This window comes from Coregonus clupeaformis, chromosome 11, assembly GCF_020615455.1.
Source record: "Coregonus clupeaformis isolate EN_2021a chromosome 11, ASM2061545v1, whole genome shotgun sequence".
NCBI lineage: Eukaryota > Metazoa > Chordata > Actinopteri > Salmoniformes > Salmonidae > Coregonus > Coregonus clupeaformis.
The window spans coordinates 36,624,810-36,644,559 of NC_059202.1; the positions used below are offsets into that span (position 1 = coordinate 36,624,810).

General features: G+C 47.0%; 1 protein-coding gene across 3 annotated transcripts in view; it reads left to right on the top strand.

The window, feature by feature from the left end:
• LOC121576486 (paralemmin-1) overlaps nucleotides 1-19,750 on the top strand; it is a 67,751-nt gene that overhangs the window by 32,924 nt on the left and 15,077 nt on the right. For all 3 annotated transcript variants that reach the window (XM_041889656.2, XM_041889655.2, XM_041889657.2), the window contains exon 3: nucleotides 10,975-11,055. In XM_041889656.2, coding sequence (XP_041745590.1) covers nucleotides 10,975-11,055 — 81 coding nt within the window. The remainder of the gene's footprint in view (nucleotides 1-10,974; nucleotides 11,056-19,750) is intronic.

Below are 19,750 nucleotides of genomic sequence, written 5' to 3' on the forward strand. Positions count from 1 at the left end.
CTAAGATAAGGCAGAGATTTGCCTAGCAGTGATTTATAGATGGCCTGGAGCCAGTGGGTTTGGCGACGAATATGTAGTGAGGACCAGCCAACAAGAGCGTACAGGTCACAGTGGTGGGTAGTATATGGGGCTTTGGTGACAAAACGGATGGCACTGTGATAGACTACATCCAATTTGCTGAATAGAGTGTTGGAGGCTATTTTGTAAATGACATCGCCGAAGTCAAGGATCGGTAGGATAGTCAGTTTTATGAGGGCATGTTTGGCAGCATGAGTGAAGGAGGCTTTGTTGCGAAATAGGAAGCCGATTCTAGATTTAACTTTGGATTGGAGATGCTTAATGTGAGTCTGGAAGGAGAGTTTACAGTCTAACCAGACACCTAGGTATTAGTAGTTGTCCACATACTCTAGGTCAGACCCGTCGAGAGTAGTGATTCTAGTCGGGTGGGCGGGTGCCAGCAGCGTTCGATTGAAGAGCATGCATTTAGTTTTACTAGTGTTTAAGAGCAGTTGGAGGCTACGGAAGGAGTGTTGTATGGCATTGAAGCTCTTTTGGAGGTTTGTTAACACAGTGTCCAATGAAGGACCAGATGTATACAAAATGGTGTCGTCTGCATAGAGGTGGATCTGAGAGTCACCAGCAGCAAGAGCGACATCATTGATATACACGGAGAAAAGAGTCGGCCCAAGAATTGAACCCTGTGGCACCCCCATAGAGACTGCCATAGGTCCAGACAACAGGCCCTCCGATTTGACACATTGAACTCTATCTGAGAAGTAGTTGGTGAACCAGGCGAACCAGTCATTTGAGAAACCAAGGCTATTTAGTCTGCCAATAAGAATGCGGTGGTTGACAGAGTCGTAAGCCTTTGCCAGGTCGATGAAGACGGCTGCACAGTACTGTCTATTATCGATTGTGGTTATAATATCGTTTAGGACCTTGAGCGTGGCTGAGGTGCATCCATGACCAGCTCGGAAACCGGATTGCATAGCGGAGAAGGTACGGTGGGATTCGAAATGGTCGGTGATCTTATATAAGTTTGTTAACTTAGCTTTCCAAAACTTTCGAAAGGCAGGGCAGGATGGATATAGGTCTGTAACAGTTTGGATCTAGAGTGTCACCCCCTTTGAAGACGGGGATGACCGCGGCAGCTTTCCAATCTCTGGGGATCTCAGACGTTACGAAAGAGAGGTTGAACAGGCTAGTAATAGGGGTTGCGACAATTTCGGCGGCTATTTTTAGAAAAAAAGGGTGATTTGTGGGGGGGGCATGGGCAAGTTGCAGCGGAGGGGGCAGAGCTGGTGGCCGGGGTAGTGGTAGCCAGGTGGAAAGCATGGCCAGCCGTAGCAAAATGCTTGTTGAGATTCTCGATTATTGTAGATTTATCGGTGGTGATAGTGTTTCCTAGCCTCAGTGCAGTGGGCAGCTGGGAGGAGGTGCTCTTATTCTCCATGGACTTTACAGTGTCCCAAAACCTTTTGGAGTTAGTGCTACAGGATACACATTTCTGTTTGAAAAAGCTAGCCTTTGCTTTCCTAACTGCTTGTGTATATTGGTTCCTAACTTCCCTGAAAAGTTGCATATCGCGGGGGCTATTCGATGCTAATACAGTACGCCACAGGATGTTTTTGTGCTGGTCAAGGGAAGTCAAGTCTGAGGAGAACCAGGGGCTATATCTGTTCTTAGTTCTGAATTTTTTGAATGGGGCATGCTTATTTAAGATTGAGAGGAAAGCACTTTTAAAGAACAACCAGGCATCCTCTACTGGCGGAATGAGATCGATATCCATCCAGGATACCTGGGCCAGGTCAATTAGGAAGGCCTGCTCGCTACTGTATAGCTACAGTAGAGATGGCCCTTTGCTCCCTACAAACAAAAAACTGTACGGGCCCAGTAATAAGATATTACCAGTGGTACGGCAGATGGTGAGTAAACTGGAGAGTAAAGACAAAAGTGCCATCCAGCCTGTCTTCGTCATTGACTCTCTGGCCAGATCGTTGCTGGGGCTGCCAGCAATTGATGCATTGCAACTCATTGAGAGAGTGAGCGAACTGGAGGACCCAGGGAAGGTTTTCAAAAAGAAATTCCCCAAAGTGTTTTCTGGCCTAGGAAGACTAGAAGGTAACTACAAAATCCGCCTGAAGGAGGATGCCGTCCCCTATGCCCTTACCACCCCCTGCCGTGTGTCTATCCCTTTATTGGCCAAAGTAAAAGAAGAGTTGGCGAGGATGGAATAAATTGGGTCTGTGTCTAAAATGGAGAGTCCCACTGACTGGTGTGCAGGGATGGTGGTGGTCCCAAAAGCCAATGGGGACATTAGGATCTGTGTCGACATGACTGACTTGAATGAGGCACTCTGCAGAGAGAGACACATCTTACCATCAGTGGAGCAGTCGCTGGCTCAGTTGGATGGCTCACAGGTCTTCATAAAGCTGGATGCCCACTCAGGCATCTGTCAGATACCCCTGTCACCAGACAGTAGGGCACTCACAACGTTTATAACACCGTTTGGCCGGTACTGTTTCAACGTTTTGCCATTTGGAATCGCTTCTGGTTCTGAGCATTTCCAAAGACGCATGTCCCAGCTGTTGGATGGGCTGAGGGGCATCATAGATGACGTGCTCTTGTGCGGACAGGACAGAGCAGAACATGATGAAAGACTTACAGCAGTTCTGACCAGACTCCAGGAGACTGGCCTGAAACTCAATGAAAAATGTACTTTCACACAGTCAGTGGTCTTGTTCTTGGGACACAGTGCAGCTGGAACAGAGCCAGACAAGATCAGCACCATCACATGCCCATCCCCCAGAACATGGCTGAAGTCAGGACCTTCTTAGGCATGGCCACATATGTGGGTAAGTTCTTCCCACAATTTTCAGACACAACCAAACCCCTGAGAGACTTTAAGCCAAAGAGAATGACTGGTCATGGGGTCACATGCAACAGGCGGCGTTTGACAAAATCAAAGGAGACCTCACAGAGAGTGCTGGCCCAGTACTGTACCCACGCTAAGACAAAGGTGTCAGCAGATGCATCATCGTTTGGGCTTGGGGCGGTCCTCACACAGATGCAAGACAACATGGAATGACGTCCAGTAGCATACATCTCACAAAGCTTATCCGACACAGAGTAAAGGTATGCACAAGTGGAGAAGGAGGCGTTGGCTATCACATGGGCATGTGAAAAGCTCAGCCAATACCTTATTACCTTATCCCCCCAGTGTTCCCCCACCCCCCAGTGTTCCCCCACCCCAAGTGTCCCCCTACCCCTCAATGTTCCCCCACCCCACAGTGTCCCCCCAACCCCCAGTCTACCCCCATCCCGCAGTGTCCCCCCACCCCACTGTTCCCCCACCACCCAGTGTCCCCCCGCCCCCTAGTGTCCCTCCACCCCCCAGTGTCCCCCCCACCCCTCAGTGTCCCCCCAGTGTCCCCTCCCCCATCCCCCAGTGTTACCTCCCCACCACCCCCCAGTGTCCCTCCACTCCCCAGTGTCCCCCCCAACCCCCAGTGTTCCCCCACCCCCAGTGTCCCCCCCACCCCCAAGTGTCCCCCAACCCCCAGTCTTCCCCCACCACCCAGTGTGCCCCACCCCCAGTGTTTCCTCCACACCCCAGTGTCCCCCAACCCCCAGTCTTCCCCCACCCCCCAGTGTCCCCCCCACCCCACTGTTCCCCGACCCCCAGTGTCCCCCCATCCCCCAATGTTCCCCCACCCCCAGTGTCCCCCCACCCCCAGTGTCTTTCTACCCCCCAGTGTCCCCCACCCCCCAGTGTCCCCCCCACCCCACTGTCCCCCCACCCCTCAGTGTTCCCCTCAGTGTTCCCCTCAGTGTGTGTCGGTCCTGGTGGTTATGGGTGTGCTCTCTTCAATGCCTTCCCGGGCGTCTGGCGAGGCTTGGTCCTTTCCGCCCTTGGAAAATCCCTTTGGGCCGTGGGTGGGGGCTTCGCCCTGCTGGCATCTCGGGGTGGGTGGGGGCGAGCTCACCCACTGATGGGAGCGGCCATTCGTATTGTCTTTGTTTTGTATTGTTGTTGTTTAAAAAAAAAAAAGCCCCTATCCCATTGCCACCAATCTTCCTCTAAATCTGAAAGAATCAAATAGGTATTGCCAATAATAGCTGCACCTTGCCATCTAATAGGCTGATAGCTTCAACAATATTGCTCACACCTATCCAATTATTCTCTGATAAACAAGTGCCTGGATGTTGGGGCAAGTGGATTGTCTTTGATTGGGTTTTAGTTGGCAGGCTTATAGCAGGCTTGGCAGGTGTATTGTATTTCTATGGCTTGTAGCTGGCTTGTAGCTGGCTTGTAGCTGGCTTGTAGCTGGCTTGGAGCTGGCTTGGAGCTGGCTTGGAGCTGGCTTGTCTGGAGACAGAGAGGAAGTCATGCAGAGTATGGCCAGATCTTTTTAACATAATACCCTGCCACCAGTGGCGGTATGTGCTGTTTAAATTTAGGGATAAAATGTATAAACAATAGAAACATTTATGAACATGACTGTTATTTCTATTACAGCATATTGGATGACTGTCATTCATATTCCATTCACCCAGCTCAATGTAACATCGATAGGTTTAGGCTACTACTCAAATGTTCCCTATATCCATTATGAGGTTGTTACAACCAAGACTACGAATGAACGTTTATAACGTAGGTGCACAGGTCTAGAGACAAATTGGAGTAATCGAGGTGACAGACAGTGGCACATTCAATACCGCCTTGCACACTCTTGCCTGCATCTAGCTGATCTATGGTGTAATCATTAGTCCAAACAGTTGCAAACGAGAGTTTCTATTGGACATATTCAGGTAGGTTTATCACCATTTTGTTCCGATTGCTTCCGTTTAGGAATTGTTTTTCAACAGAATTGGTGGAATGAATACACCCCTGATAACCCACAGTTCACATTCATAGCAGCCACATACAAACAGCATCATAACTCGTTGTATAATTCCTTCTCGTATGTACGTGCTCTCCTCCACTCACCTTCCCTTGTGGACTTCAGTGCACAACACAACAGCTGTCAACACAAGCTAACCACTACACACAGCCTACATCGTTGTCACCATATTAGCTAACGTTATAGCTACTAGAACTAATGCTTTAGTAAACCCGCTACAATCATGCAGTACAGTGTACAGCAAGCGGTTTAGCAGTTGCACCGGAGGGCCCTGGTGGCAATACATTTATAAAACTGAAAGCTTACCTTGACTTGGAAGAGTTCCAGTGTTGGATAGCCTTGGCCAGCTAGCTAACAAATAGCATTCCTCGCTGTTTGAGCCGGGTGTTTGAGTAGGCTAAATTAGCTAGCTGCATTAGCAAGCTAAGTAGGCTAAGTGAAAGTGAAAAGAATACAACTAAATATAGTTCTCTCTCTCTCTCTCTCTTGCTCTCTCTCTCTTTCTGTCTCTGCTGCTTCTCCTTAATTTTTTAAGAAATTAATTTGTTCAAAACTGTTCAACTATTGTCTTTCTCTCTCTTTGAGTCAACTACTCACCACATGTTATGCACTGTAGTGCTAGCTAGCTGTAGCTTATGCTTTCAGTACTAGATTAATCCTCTGATCCTTTGATTGTGTGGACAACATGTCAGTTCATGCTGCAAGAGCTCTGATTGGTTGGAGGACATCCTCCGGAAGTCGTCATAACTACTGTGTAAGTCTATGGAAGGTGGTGAGAACCATGAGCCTCCTAGGTTTTGTATCGAAGTCAATGTGCCTAGAGGAGGACAGAAACTAGCTGTCCTCAGGCTACACCATGGTGCTACCCGAGAGAGTGCTGTTGAGGCTACTGTAGACCTTCATTACAAAACAGTGTGTTTTAATCAGTTATTTGGTGACATGTGAACATATTTAGTATAGTTGTATCTAAAAAGGACAACTTTTTTAAATGTTTCACTACTTTTATTTTTATGAAATTCACTGAGTAGGATGGTTCTCCCCTTCCTCCTCTGAGGAGCCTCCTCTGCCTGGCACAATGAGAAATGCACGGCTCATTGTGTGTTTGTGTGTGTGTGTGTGTGTGAGTGTATGTGTGTGTTGTTGTTGGGAAGGACAGAGGGAGGTGCTCATTTCGGAAGTGGGTTGCTCATTTGATTGTTACATGGAACTTTGCTGACAAGCTTCTTAAATACCAGCCCCTCGTATCACGCTTGGACAGCCTGGGATAAAAGTGCAAGTTGATGGCCATGTACATAGGCTTACGGTATGTGGCCTTCAGATGGCAGGCCTGTCTAAGACTATGGCAAAGTAACTTGCAAGGTACTGCTCTGTTTCAGCCGTTATGGGCAACCTAGCTGTGTGGACAAGAAGGTGCTTTTTGTATCCTTAAGTGTCCTTGTATCACATAACTGTGAAATGTTTGAATACTTCTTGATGTTGTATGATTTGTGGATTAAAATAAAGTATTTAAAATGTGTGTATGTGTGTGTGTGCGTGCGTGCGTGCGTGCGTGCGTGCGTGCGTGCGTGTGTGTGTGTGTTTGCGTGCATGTGTTAATGTGCGTGCGTGTGTGTTTGGGAAGTTGAATATGAAGTCCAAGTCATCTTAGGGCATAAGAGAGGACACTTTAGTCACGCCATGTGTTCCTTTAACCTCAAATCAACCATTTCTATCCAGCAAACCTTCTCTATGCTCAACATAGAGCACATATTGATTTAGATTAGTCATCTTATCCAGCACTGTATGAAGTTCAGCCTAGAATGCCCTTTCAAACAACTCTTTCATATTCAAATACCAAGCCTGAAGGAGGGACACTGTGACATAGCACATGCCAGAGTATGTAATTGTTGAACGGGGCAGCTCTTTAGGAGGAGAGTGTCTATGGTTTCCTCTGTACTTAGTAGGGGGGAATGGCCTAGTAAATCTTATCTCTGTAGTTGGTCGCTACAGCCACAGGGTCTGTGTGTCACACCCTGGTTCGGGGACTCATTATGTTGAACCAGGGTGTGTTCATTCTATGTTTTCGGTTTCTCTGGTGGGTGTTCTAGGTGGTTTATTTTCTATGTTTGCCGGTGTGACTCCCAATCAGAGGCAAACGAGTGTCAGCTGTCGGCTGTTTGTCTCTGATTGGGAGCCATATTTAATCTATCTGTTTTCCTTTCGGGTTGTGGGATTTTGTTCGTGTGTGTGCGTGTTGTACACTAGACGTCACGCTTTCGTTGTTTATTGTTTTTGTTGTTGTGAGCATTTAATTAAAATCATCATGTTCACTCCCAACGCTGCGCTTTGGTCCTATTTCATAGACGGGCGTGACAGAAAATCCCACCAAGACCAGACCAAGCAGCGTGTCGAAGAGCCATCGCGAATAAATCTCCGTGGCAGCTTCGATTGGGTCAAGCCCATGGAGGAGCTGAGTGAAGAGGGTTGGAGACAGAGGAGCGAGAGATGGGAGAGAATGTTGGAGGCCTGGGAAGACCCCCAGAAAATTTTTAGGGGGGGGCTCACGACGTGGACGACGGGGCAGCAGGAGGCCGCGATGGAGCGGTCCAGCGGGTGTGAAGAGGAGGCCGCCAGGTTAAGGGGGCCACTGGTCACAGAGGAGAGGGATAGTGTGGAGGCACGGCGAGAGGTACTGGGGTGTGTGTCCAGTCCGGTCCGGCCCGTTCCTGATCTCTGCGTAGGGCCAGTGGTGTGTGTCTCCAGTACGGGCGGCCTGTTCCTGTTCCTCGCATCGTGCCGGTGGTGCGCGTCGCCAGCCCGGTCCGGCCTGTTCCGGCCACTCGCACCAAGGATACGGTGCGCGTCGCCAGCCCGACCCGGCCTGTTCCGGCCACTCGCACCAGGGATACGGTGCGCGTCGCCAGCCCGACCCGGCCTGTTCCGGCCACTCGCACCAGGGATACGGTGCGCGTCGCCAGCCCGACTCGGCCTGTTCCGGCCACTCGCACCAGGGATACGGTGCGCGTCGCCAGCCCGACCCGGCCTGTTCCGGCCACTCGCACCAAGGATACGGTGCGCGTCGCCAGCCCGACCCGGCCTGTTCCGGCCACTCGCACCAGGGATACGGTGCGCGTCGCCAGCCCAGTCCGGCCCATCCAAGCTTCCCGCACCAAGTCTGTGGTGCGTCTCGTCAGCCCTGTCCGGCTCGTCCCTGCTCTCCGCACCAAGTCAGTGGTGTGCGTCGCCAGCCCATTCCGGTCCATTCCTGCTCCACGCACCAAGCCAGGGGCGCGTGTCGTCAGTCCGGCTCCGGCCAGCGGGGCTAGACAGGACCAGGAGTACTTTGGGGGTTGGAGAGGGAGTGGGGATCAAGCCCGAGCCGGAGCCACCGCCGAGGAAGAATGCCCACCCAGCCCTCCCCTGTTTTGCTCGTATTTAGGGCGCGGTCACAGTCCGCGCCTTTAGGGGGTACTGTCACACCCTGGTTCGGGGACTCATTATGTTGAACCAGGGTGTGTTCATTCTATGTTTTCGGTTTCTCTGGTGGGTGTTCTAGGTGGTTTATTTTCTATGTTTGCCGGTGTGACTCCCAATCAGAGGCAAACGAGTGTCAGCTGTCGGCTGTTTGTCTCTGATTGGGAGCCATATTTAATCTATCTGTTTTCCTTTCGGGTTGTGGGATTTTGTTCGTGTGTGTGCGTGTTGTACACTAGACGTCACGCTTTCGTTGTTTATTGTTTTTGTTGTTGTGAGCATTTAATTAAAATCATCATGTTCACTCCCAACGCTGCGCTTTGGTCCTATTTCATAGACGGGCGTGACACTGTGTCAGGAGTGTGGCTCTTCTAACAGTGTGGACCTTTCATTTCTTTATTGCTATGATCTGTGGTAGATTGTATTTACTGAGGAGATTGAATGGACAGTCTGGACACAGTAGCCTCTCTGTAAATACACGAGAGAATAAAAAGTATTTGTGTATATTTCTGTGCACACTTGAATATGGTTAGTACTGGTCTTTAGTTTTTTATTCCAGCTGAGGAGCCCAACATACAAACAAATGAGGCCAAATATCAGTTGCTCTGGGCATTTAATGCCGTAATGGTCCATTCACTGATAACTCACTGTTCTGTCACTGTTTACTAGAAAACGTAGACGATCCTAGTGTTGCTGGCACTATTCCCCAATCCACTGAGCAACAGGAACCTACAGGGGTAGAACAGGTTGCCAATGTTTCGTAGGGTGATCATACCATCCCTACTCCGTCCATTCGTCCTCTTTACCCTGACTGTCTTTCCTCAAACTGACCGTCTTAAAAGTAAGACTTTTAAGCAGGTCAACATTCACAAGGCCACAGGGCCAGACGGATTACCAGGACGTGTACTCCGAGCATGTGCTGACCAACTGGCAAGTGTCTTCACTGACATTTTCAACATGTCCCTGACTGAGTCTGTAATACCAACATGTTTCAAGCAGACCACCATAGTCCCCGTGCCCAAGGACACTAAGATAACCTGCCTAAATGACTACCGACACGTAGCACTGACGTCTGTAGCCATGAAGTGCTTTGAAAGGCTGGTCATGGCTCACATCAACACCATTATCCCAGAAACCCTAGACCCACTCCAATTTGCATACCGCCCCAACAGATCCACAGATGATGCAATCTCTATTGCACTCCACACTGCCCTTTCCCACCTGGACAAGAGGAACACCTACATGAGAATGCTATTCATTGACTACAGCTCAGCATTCAACACCATAGTGCCCTCAAAGCTCACCACTAAGGTAAGGATCCTGGGACTAAACACCTCCCTCTGCAACTGGATCCTGGACTTCCTGACGGGCCGCCCCCAGGTGGTAAGGGTAGGTAACAACACATCTGCCACACTGATCCTCAACACGGGGGCCCCTCAGGGGTGCGTGCTCAGTCCCCTCCTGTACTCCCTGTTCACCCATGACTGCATGGCCAGGCACGACTCCAACACCATCATTAAAAGTTTGCCGACGACACAACAGTGGTAGGCCTGATCACAGACAACGATGAGACAGCCTATAGGGAGGAGGTCAGAGACCTGGCCGTGTGGTGCCAGGATAACAACCTCTCCCTCAACGTGACCAAGACAAAGGAGATGATTGTGGACTACAGGGAAAAAAAAGAGGACTGAGCACGCCCCCATTCTCATCGACGGGGCTGTAGTGGAACAGGTTGAGAGCTTCAAGTTCCTTGGTGTCCACATCACCAACGAACTATCATGGTCCAAACACACCAAGACAGTCGTGAAGAGGGCATGACAAAGCCTATTCCCCCTCAGGAGACTGAAAAGATTCGGCATGGGTCCTCAGATCCTCAAAAAATTCTACAGCTGCACCATCGAGAGCATCCTGACTGGTTGCATCACCGCCTGGTATGGCAACTGCTTGGCCTCCGACCGCAAGGCACTACAGAGGGTAGTGCGTACGGCCCAGTACATCACTGGGGCCAAGCTTCCTGCCATCCAGGACCTCTATACCAGGCGGTGTCAGAGGAAGGCCCTCAAAATTGTCAAAGACTCCAGCCCCCCTAGTCATAGACTGTTCTCCCTGCTACTGCACGGCAAGCGGTACCGGAGTGCCAAGTCTAGGTCCAAAAGACTTCTCAACAGCTTCTACCCCAAAGCCATAAGACTCCTGAACAGCTAATCATGGCTACCCAGACTATTTGCACTGCCCCCCCACCCCATCTTTTTACGCTGCTGCTACTCTGTTAATTATTTATGCACAGTCACTTTAACTCTACCCACATGTACATATTACTTTAACTACCTCAACTAGCCGGTGCCCCCGCACATTGACTCTGCACCGGTACCCCCCTGTATATATAGCCTCCCTACTGTTATTTTATTTTACTTCTGCTCTTTTTTTTCTCAACACTTTTTTGTTGTTGTTTTATTTTACTTTTTTATTAAAAATAAATGCACTGTTGGTTAAGGGCTGTAAGTAAGCATTTCACTGTAATGTCTGCACCTGTTGTATTCGGCGCATGTGGCCAATAAAATTTGATTTGATTTGATTCTACCCTGATACTGACAGTATTTTCCATATGCACCAATAGGAGAAGAGGAAGAGGCAGACAGAGATCGAGAACAAGAAGAGGCAGCTGGAAGACGACAGGAGACAGCTTTCACACCTCAAGGTAAGAAGGGGGACAGGATTGGACACTGGGGGCAGGGGGGCACTGAGGGGTGGGGGACACTGGGGGGATGGGGGACACTGGGAAGTGGGGGGGCACTGGGAGGGTGGAGGGACACTGGGAGGTTGGAGGGACACTGGGGGTGGGGGGAAACTGGGGGGACACTGGGGGTGACTGACTGGAGGGTGGGGGACACTGGGGGTGGGGGACACTGGGGGGACTTGGGGGTGGGGGACACTGCGGGGGGAACACTGAGGGTTGGGGGGACACTGAAGGGTGGGGGGACACTGGGGTGGAACTGGGGGACACAGAGTGGTGGGGGGGGACACGGGGGAACTGGGGGGTGGGGACACTGGGGGAGGACACTGAGGGGTGGGGAGACACTGGGAGGTGGGGGACACTGAGGGGGACACTGGGGGTAGGGGACACTGGGGGGACACTGGGGGGTGGTGAACACTGGGGGGTGGGGAGACGCTGGGGGGTGGGGGAAACTGAGGGATGGGGACACTGGGGGGGACAGTTATGTGGGCTACACATTACAATGGAATTGGGTGCAGGAGCATTGGAAAGTTCAGTTTTATTGGAACTTAAAAGATTGCAGTAGTGGTTGTCATGGCAACTCAGAGACTCTGGAAAACAAATGTCTTGGTCGTCTATCTCTACCTCTTGTATCACTTAAATATCAGAGAGTCATGCTCTGGTACGTCATGCTTTGGTAAGGCTATTCAGACATTTTAACGTAGTGTTTTTTTTTTTATGGAGCTCGACATCCAATATCTGAAATTGCACTGAGTGTGGTGGCTTGAGTATGATGGTTTCCTACGCCCTTTCCTTTTAATATATTGTTTATTTATGAGTGCTGCGTTGATGCATCAGATTTTAGTGGGGTAGTTAACCGTGCCAGTAAGGCTTGGCAGTGAGTTTGCAAGGGTCTGGCAGGAACTGGGCACCAAGTCCTAAAAGTCTAGAGGGGTAGAGGGGAGTCTCTATGGAATGGGCACAGCAGGAGAGCACTCTGGGATCTTAAAGGGCTGGGGCTGGTAGAATTGAACTCCTTCGCTGGGCATCAGTAAAGGGTGAATGTGTGTGTGCACGCATGTGTGTGTGTTTGCATAAGTGTGTGTGTCCATGTGTGTTTGAGTGCCTTCATGTGCGCGTGTGCATGTGTGTGTTTGCGTGCGTGTGTCTGTGTGTGTGTGTCTGTGTGTGTGTGTCTGTGTGTGTGTGTCTGTGTGTGTGTGTCTGTGTGTGTATTCAAGGGTCCTGAAGGCACATGGCTGGCCAGAGGAGGCCCTATGCTCAGACAGCGGAAGAAGAAGAATCCCTCTGAATAAAAATACCAAAAAGTTTGGCTTAAAGGACATCCTGTTTTGAGGCAGGGAAAAAACACACTTCCCCTGCTAAATATGCAGCGCATTGTCTTGCCCTGCTGTTCTTTCAGCTAGTTTAGCTGCATTCTTGTATAGTGGAAATTGTGTTTGGCGTTATCGCTTTTGCTTGCGTTGCTTTTTGCTTTTATTCGGTTTCTTATACTGCAGTTTGTGGCCTCTGAAACATTTAAACATACACTTTCATCGCTTTACAATTACCATTCACTTCAGTTATAATTCACTTTTTGAAACAACAAGAGTAAACCCTTTTATTAGATTAACTTGTACCAAACTCCATATTGGATTCTACTACTGTTCTATTTTCTTATGTTTGTTTGTTGAATGGATGGACTGAGGGTGAATGGATAGTAGCAGGCCTCCACATAGGATGCATTCCAAATGGCAATCTATTCCCTAAGTAGTGCACTACTTTTAACCAGGGCCCATAGTGGGAACAGCGTGCCATTTGGACCGCCTACATAGTCATCAGTGAGGCAGCTAATACAGCTATCCCAACGAGAGCAGAGAGAGAGCTGGCAGGCCAGCCAGAGAGAGATAAGATCCAAAAACTGGATTCATTAGCAGTTTCCATGGAGCTCAACTGCCCAGTCAGCAGGCACACTGAACAGAGAGAGAGAGAGAGAGAGAGAGAGAGAGAGAGAGAGAGAGAGAGAGAGAGAGAGAGAGAGAGAGAGAGAGAGAGGTACATAGATAGATAGAAACAGAGAGATAAATATTCAACCTATATTTATCTGTTTATTTATTTTCCCTTTCATACTTCAACTATTTGCACATTGTTACAACACTGTACATAGCCAATAATATAACATTTGTTTATTGTCTATTCCCTTTGCTTTGGCAATGTAAATATATGCTTCCCATGCTAATAAAGCCCTTTAAATTGAAATGGAATTGAGAGAAAGAGAGCAATAAATAGAGAGAAACATATGTAGAGATAGAAGCAGATAGAGAGAGAAAGAGAGCAATAAATAGAGAGAAACAGATGTAGCTCAATTGGTAGAGCATGGCGCTTGTAACGCCAGGGTAGTGGGTTCGATCCCCGGGACCACCCATATGTAAAAATGTATGCACACATGACTGTAAGTCGCTTTGGATAAAAGCGTCTGCTAAATGGCATATTATTTATATTATAGAAACAGAGAGAGAGAGAAAGAGAGTGATAAATAGAGAGAAACAGAAACAGAGAGCGTGAGAGAGAGAGAGAGAGAGAGAGAGAAGGAGAGAGAGATAGAGGGGGAATATAAATAGGGAGAGAGAGAGAGAGGCAGGAAGCTAAATGTTGAGTGAATTCAGACCAGTATGGCTGACCAATAGCAGTGTGCCTGTTCAGTTGGCTAGCTGCCCTGTATCATTCTACACCCCTACTTTTGACAAACCCAGTCAAATTATTTGACAGCGCACACTAAACCCGCCCATGATAACGTCTTTGAATCCCCATTGGTCCTCTCGACCAATGTGATAGAGAATAATTGTAATTATAATATATGCCATTTAGCAGATGCTTTTATCCAAAGCAACTTAGTCATGCGTTCATACATTTTTACATGCTCTACCAACTGAGCTACAAAGGCCCATTGCCTAACAGTCAGTGTAGAAATAGAACCACTGATTACTGATTACATTGATACAAGTATTGAAATATAAAAACTACACAAACATACAAATCTGACACATCCAAAGACACCTGCTAAATAGTGATGACTTGTGTGTATCGTGTAATGTTTGGTCCCCTCTCGTGAGTGTGTTCCTGACAGTGTGTTAGAATGTTGATGTAGCCGGGCTCCGATGGCTCCCTTGTTTAGAAAGGTCAATCTGCTGATTAGAGGAAGGGACTGGTCCCCACGGAAACCACGCAAGGACACTAATAGTCAGGTGAGTGGGCCACCGAACGGCAGTGACACGTCAGGATAAACACACATTCCAAATAGTGGGCTAAGAACTCCCTTCTTTATGCAAACACAACAGGCATTAAGCGTAAAAAACATTTATCAATATGGTATATGTTAAGTGACCAGTGTGTGTGCATTCTGTTTTTTTCAGTCTCATAGCAGACATTGTTGTTTCATTTGTATTTATTTTTGATTAGTGCAGGGATTTGGACAGTATAGACTATTGGTCGTGGGGATGGCCAACAGGGCTGCGAGAGGACAGGTCAATGCCCTCCCAATCAATCAATGAAATGGACTGAAATCCAACTCCTCAATTTGTATTGGACCGTTATTGTTGATAAAGATTCTTTCGATTTCTTAATTGAATTTCAATACATTTCCTGAGTTGATTGAGTAATAAAAATAGAAATGGCCCCAACCCTGATGGACACAGGAAGTACGGCAGTAAAACAGGAAAGGATGTCCATTTGGGACTCACAGTACCACAATATGCAGCTTGTTTCTTATAGTTATAGTTTTCTGTCAATTTGTATTCAGTTCAACTTCCATTTGGAAATATGACAAGGCTATTGAGAAGCTATTACAGTGTCTTGCACATAACTTTGCTTGTCTGATCATGTTTGATTTGTAGAAAAAAAAGTATAATGTGAAGCTAACTGTTGAGTGTGTGTGTGTGTGTGTGTGTGTGTGTGTGTGTGTCTATGAGTGTGCATATCTACAGTATGTGTGTTGTTTGTTTAAGGGGCATCGTGCTCCGCTGGAACAATGAATCAAACACATGTGCGGTATCTGCTGTGGCTGTCCTCTTGCATCCACCGTGTCGACGGTGTGTGTGTGTGCGCGTGCGTGCGTGTCTGTGGAAGGGTGTGAACAGGCGATGATGTCACCCAATCATAGAGTCCACCAGGGGAGGGACAGGGAGAGAGGGAGGGGCAGGGAGAAAGGATATGCAGAGGGATGAGAGAGAGAGAGAGAGAGAGAGAGAGAGAGAGAGAGAGAGAGAGAGAGAGAGAGAGAGAGAGAGAGAGAGAGAGAGAGAGAGAGAGAGAGAGAGAGAGAGAAATGGAGAGGAGAAAGGACGAGGAGGAGAGAAAGGAGGGGAAGGACGAGGAGAGAGCGTATAGACTTTAGAGAGGTAGAGTAGAGAGGATTGTGACAGCAGATTTTCTCTCCCTGTGGCATCAAAGAGAGGTGGCAGGGATATGGAAACTGATCATGACAGGAGTTCTCTTTACACATAAATACATAATGATTTGTACGCACCAAGACTAGCAAGAGAGAAAGAGATACAGAGACAGCGAGACAAAGATAGAGACATAGAGAGAGAGTGAGAGAGAGAGACATAGAGAGAGAGAGAGAGACAGAGAGAGAGAGAGAGAGAGAGAGAGAGAGAGAGAGAGAGAGAGAGAGACCAGCTAAAGAGTGAGATGGTTGGGTCATGAGATAGTTGGGTTAGATGGAGTTTGCCTGTCTGTGGTTGAATCATTGAATCAATGAATAGTGATATTATTCTACGCTGGATACACTGGTGGGCCATGAGACTCATTCATTGCTGCAAAAAGAACATTTACCCAGTGACATATTTCCCTGCTCTTTGAAAGAGAGAGAGAGAGAGAGAGAGAGAGAGAGAGAGAGAGAGAGAGAGAGAGAGAGAGAGAGAGAGAGAGAGAGAGAGAGAGAGAGAGAGAGAGAGAGAAAGAGATATATGCTGTAGCTGAATATGTGAAAAGCACCAGGTGGCATCTTCAAAGACATTATATTTACCATCTGGGGGAGTCCAGAATGTCAGTGGCCTGCTGTACACTGTGAGGTCACTAGCGTAGCATGCCAGGAAACCATTCACTTTACTGGATGGCAGCCAGACAACACACTATGATTTTATCAGCCGAAGCACATGATCTGTCTTTGAGGATGACATGTCTACTACCAATAGAGACAATGCTCAGTTTTTCTTAGTTACTGATCTGAAATGTTCTTATGAAGGATTATTAGAGCACATGCTGACAGTAGGAGGGGGCTTTTTAAAAACCATACGGTAACATTGTGAGCTTCATTATTCAATGAAGGGATCTACAAAAGTATTCATCAGGATTAAATGTATATTTGTTATTGTGTTGTCTAATCTATAGCTGGCCTATAGCATGGCCCTATTTCTATATTGAACCTTTATTTGGACCGGGAGTCATGCTGAGACCAAGCTCTCTTTTACAGATGAGCCCTGCCCTTATCAGTGATGAATGGCCTACACTTCAGGACTTTTGGTTGGGGTAGCTATTATCAAATCAAATTATATCTGTCACATGCACCGAATACAACAGGTGAAATGCTTACTTACAAGCCCTTAACCAAAAATTCAGTTATAAGAAAAATAAGAGTAAAAAAAAAAATTACAATAAAATAACAATAACGAGGCTATATACAGGGGGTACCGGTACCGAGTCAATGTGCGGGGGTACAGGTTAGTCGAGGTAATATGTACATGTAGGTAGGGGTAAAGTGACTACGCATAGATAATAAACAGTGTAGCAGCAGCGTTAGAAAAGGGCGGCAGGTAGCTTAGTGGGTAAGAGCGTTGTGCCAGTAACCGAAAGGTCGCTGGTTCTAATCCCCGAGCCGACTAGGTGAAAAATCTGTCGATGTGCACTTGAGCAAGGCACTTAACCCTAATTGCTCCTGTAAGTCGCTCTGGATAAGAGCGTCTGCTAAATGACCAATTTATTTTATTTATTTTTTTAGAAAAGGGGGGTCAATGCAAACTGTCTGGGTAGCCATTTAATTAGCTGTTCAGCAGTCTTATGGCTTGGGGTTAGGAGCCTTTTGGACCTAGATTTGGAGCTCCGGTACAGCTTGCCGTGCAGTAGCAGAGAGAACAGTCTATGACTAGGGTGGCTGGAGTCTTTGGCAATTTTTAGGGCCTTCCTCTGACACCGACTCGTATAGAGGTCCTGGATGACAGGAAGCTTGGCACCAGTGATGTACTGGGCCGTACGCACTACCCTCTGTAGTGCCTTGCGGTTGGATGACGAGCACTTGCCATACCAGGCGGTGATGCAACCAGTCAGGATGCTCTCGATGGTGCAGTTGTATAACATTTTGAAGATCTGAGGACCAATGCCAAATATTTTCAGTCTCCTGAGGGGGAATAGGCATTGTCGTGCCCTCTTCACGACTGTCTTGGTGTGTTTGGTATTAGTTAAAGGCCCAATGCAGCCGTTTTTATCGCAATATCAAATCATTTCTGGGTAACCATTAAGAAACCTTACTGAGAGTTTTGGAACTCTCTTTCTTATTGGTCTAATTAACCACCTGGTAATGTCACCAGGCAGGCCAAAACTCCATCCCATCAAAACAGGCAGAAATGTCAGGCGGTCTTTTCAAACAGCTCTTACACTAAAAGGGCATTATCTTCATTTTCACAATTTCACAGTATTATTCTAACCACATATTGTGGAAATATATATAAAACAAAGGACAATCACATTTTTGACTGCACTGGGCCTTTAATATGAATACCATATATAAGCATTATAGCTAATATAATATATGACGTTATCTGTCTGTTATATTCACGTTAGCATTGTTTCAAAGGTCTCAATATCCAGTATCCACACACCAACAGGGATATGCCACATGATTCTGAGGGCGGCTATGCCTCCGTGTGAGCCCTGGGTGTAGTGGGCTACTGTACACTCTTAGAAAAAAGAGTTCAAAAAGGGTTCTTCAGCCCCATAGGAGAACCCTTTTTGGTTCCAGGTAAAACGCTTTTTGATTCCAGGTAAAACCATTTTGGGTTCCATGTAAAACCTTCTGTGGAAAGATATGTAACAGTGACCAACTGCTGGAAGCTACAGTTACCCTAATAAGTACAAAGAAAATATTATTGTCACATACACCGGAGAGGTGCAGTAAAATGCGTTGTTTTATAGGGTCAGATTGTACAAGTAATTGGATGTAGACTACATGCTGTGTTTTTCCTGTTATTTGTTAGCATTAGCATAACTTGTGCATGTTTTTTTTTTCATGAAGATCCTCTCACATTTTATATGCTTTAGTGTTGTCATGCTGACTTGATTATTTTGGGTGTCAGTTTAGCCAGCCGACTGGAGTGATCTCAGTTAATGACCATTCCGTGATGCATATTGATTGTTCAGAAAATAGCTCTGCTCCTATTCACATGGCTAGTGCATTGGATTGTCCAATAAAGCCCTATTTCGAGGAGCTAAATGTGGCAGTATATTGGGTTCTGCCTGAAGCAACTGTTGTAGCCCTTTAGCCTTATAGTCTGCCTATATTTAAGCAACAAGTCATGAGAACCCGTGGTATGTCCTGTAAAACACAGCTAAAGGGTGTTTTCTTATCATTTTATAAATAGTCATCATAGCCATACAGCAACCTTGGTGTAATTGTTAGCCCTTAAGCTAATTGTTAGCCCCTGAAATGCAATTACATTGCATACCAACACCAAAGGATAATCTATAGTGAGAATACAGCGCTGTCCCTCCAACAACTGCAATGTATTAATAGTGTGGCTTTCTATCCCTACACTCTCAGAAAAAAAGGTTCAGAATTGTACTTAAAGGGGTAGATCCACTTGTCACTGTAGTGGTACCCTGTAAGGTACGTCCAATGTACCATTAGTTACTGTATACTGTAGGTACATAGTTGTACCCTTGCAGTTCATACCTTAAAAGAGACAATAGTGTACAATATAGTTCACACAGGTACAAAACCGTACCTTTAGAAAAGGTACACATTTGCCTTTTTAGGTTACCACCACAGTGACAAAGCGGTTTGTTTTTAAGTGGCAAAAATGAATCTTTTCTCTATATCAAGTCACTCACGTGTACACGCCTCTACGCCATCCCACTTCTGACACACCTGACCGGGTCTCGAACCTGGGTCCAGCGACTGTCAAACCAACACCTTAACCATTTCACCAAGAGGTCCGTTACGCTTGACAAGGTCACTCAGTGTTAGGTTAAGGTCGCTACAATATTAATTACAGCACATGGTCTTATTAATTATTGTCACATGCTCTTATGTAAGCCTTTATGAAGACTTCAGAACTGGCAGTGGACATGCTCAAAATGTTATTTACATAACCATAGACCACTTAAACTCGTACAACACTTCCACTCACAGCTGGCCAAAAATAACTAACTGAAAGCCACGCCCCCACTAATCCACACCTCCACCCTGGGAAACAGAAATGTACCTTCACCGTATCCCTTTTTTTTAGAGTGTGTGATGATTGTAACTTTATATTCAAAATATTGGTAACAAAAATGTACCGTTATACTCGATTATGTACCCTAAAAGGTATCTACAGGTACAGTTGAAGTCGGAAGTTTACATACACCTTAGCCAAATACATTTAAACTCAGTTTTTCACAATTCCTGACATTTAATCATATTAAA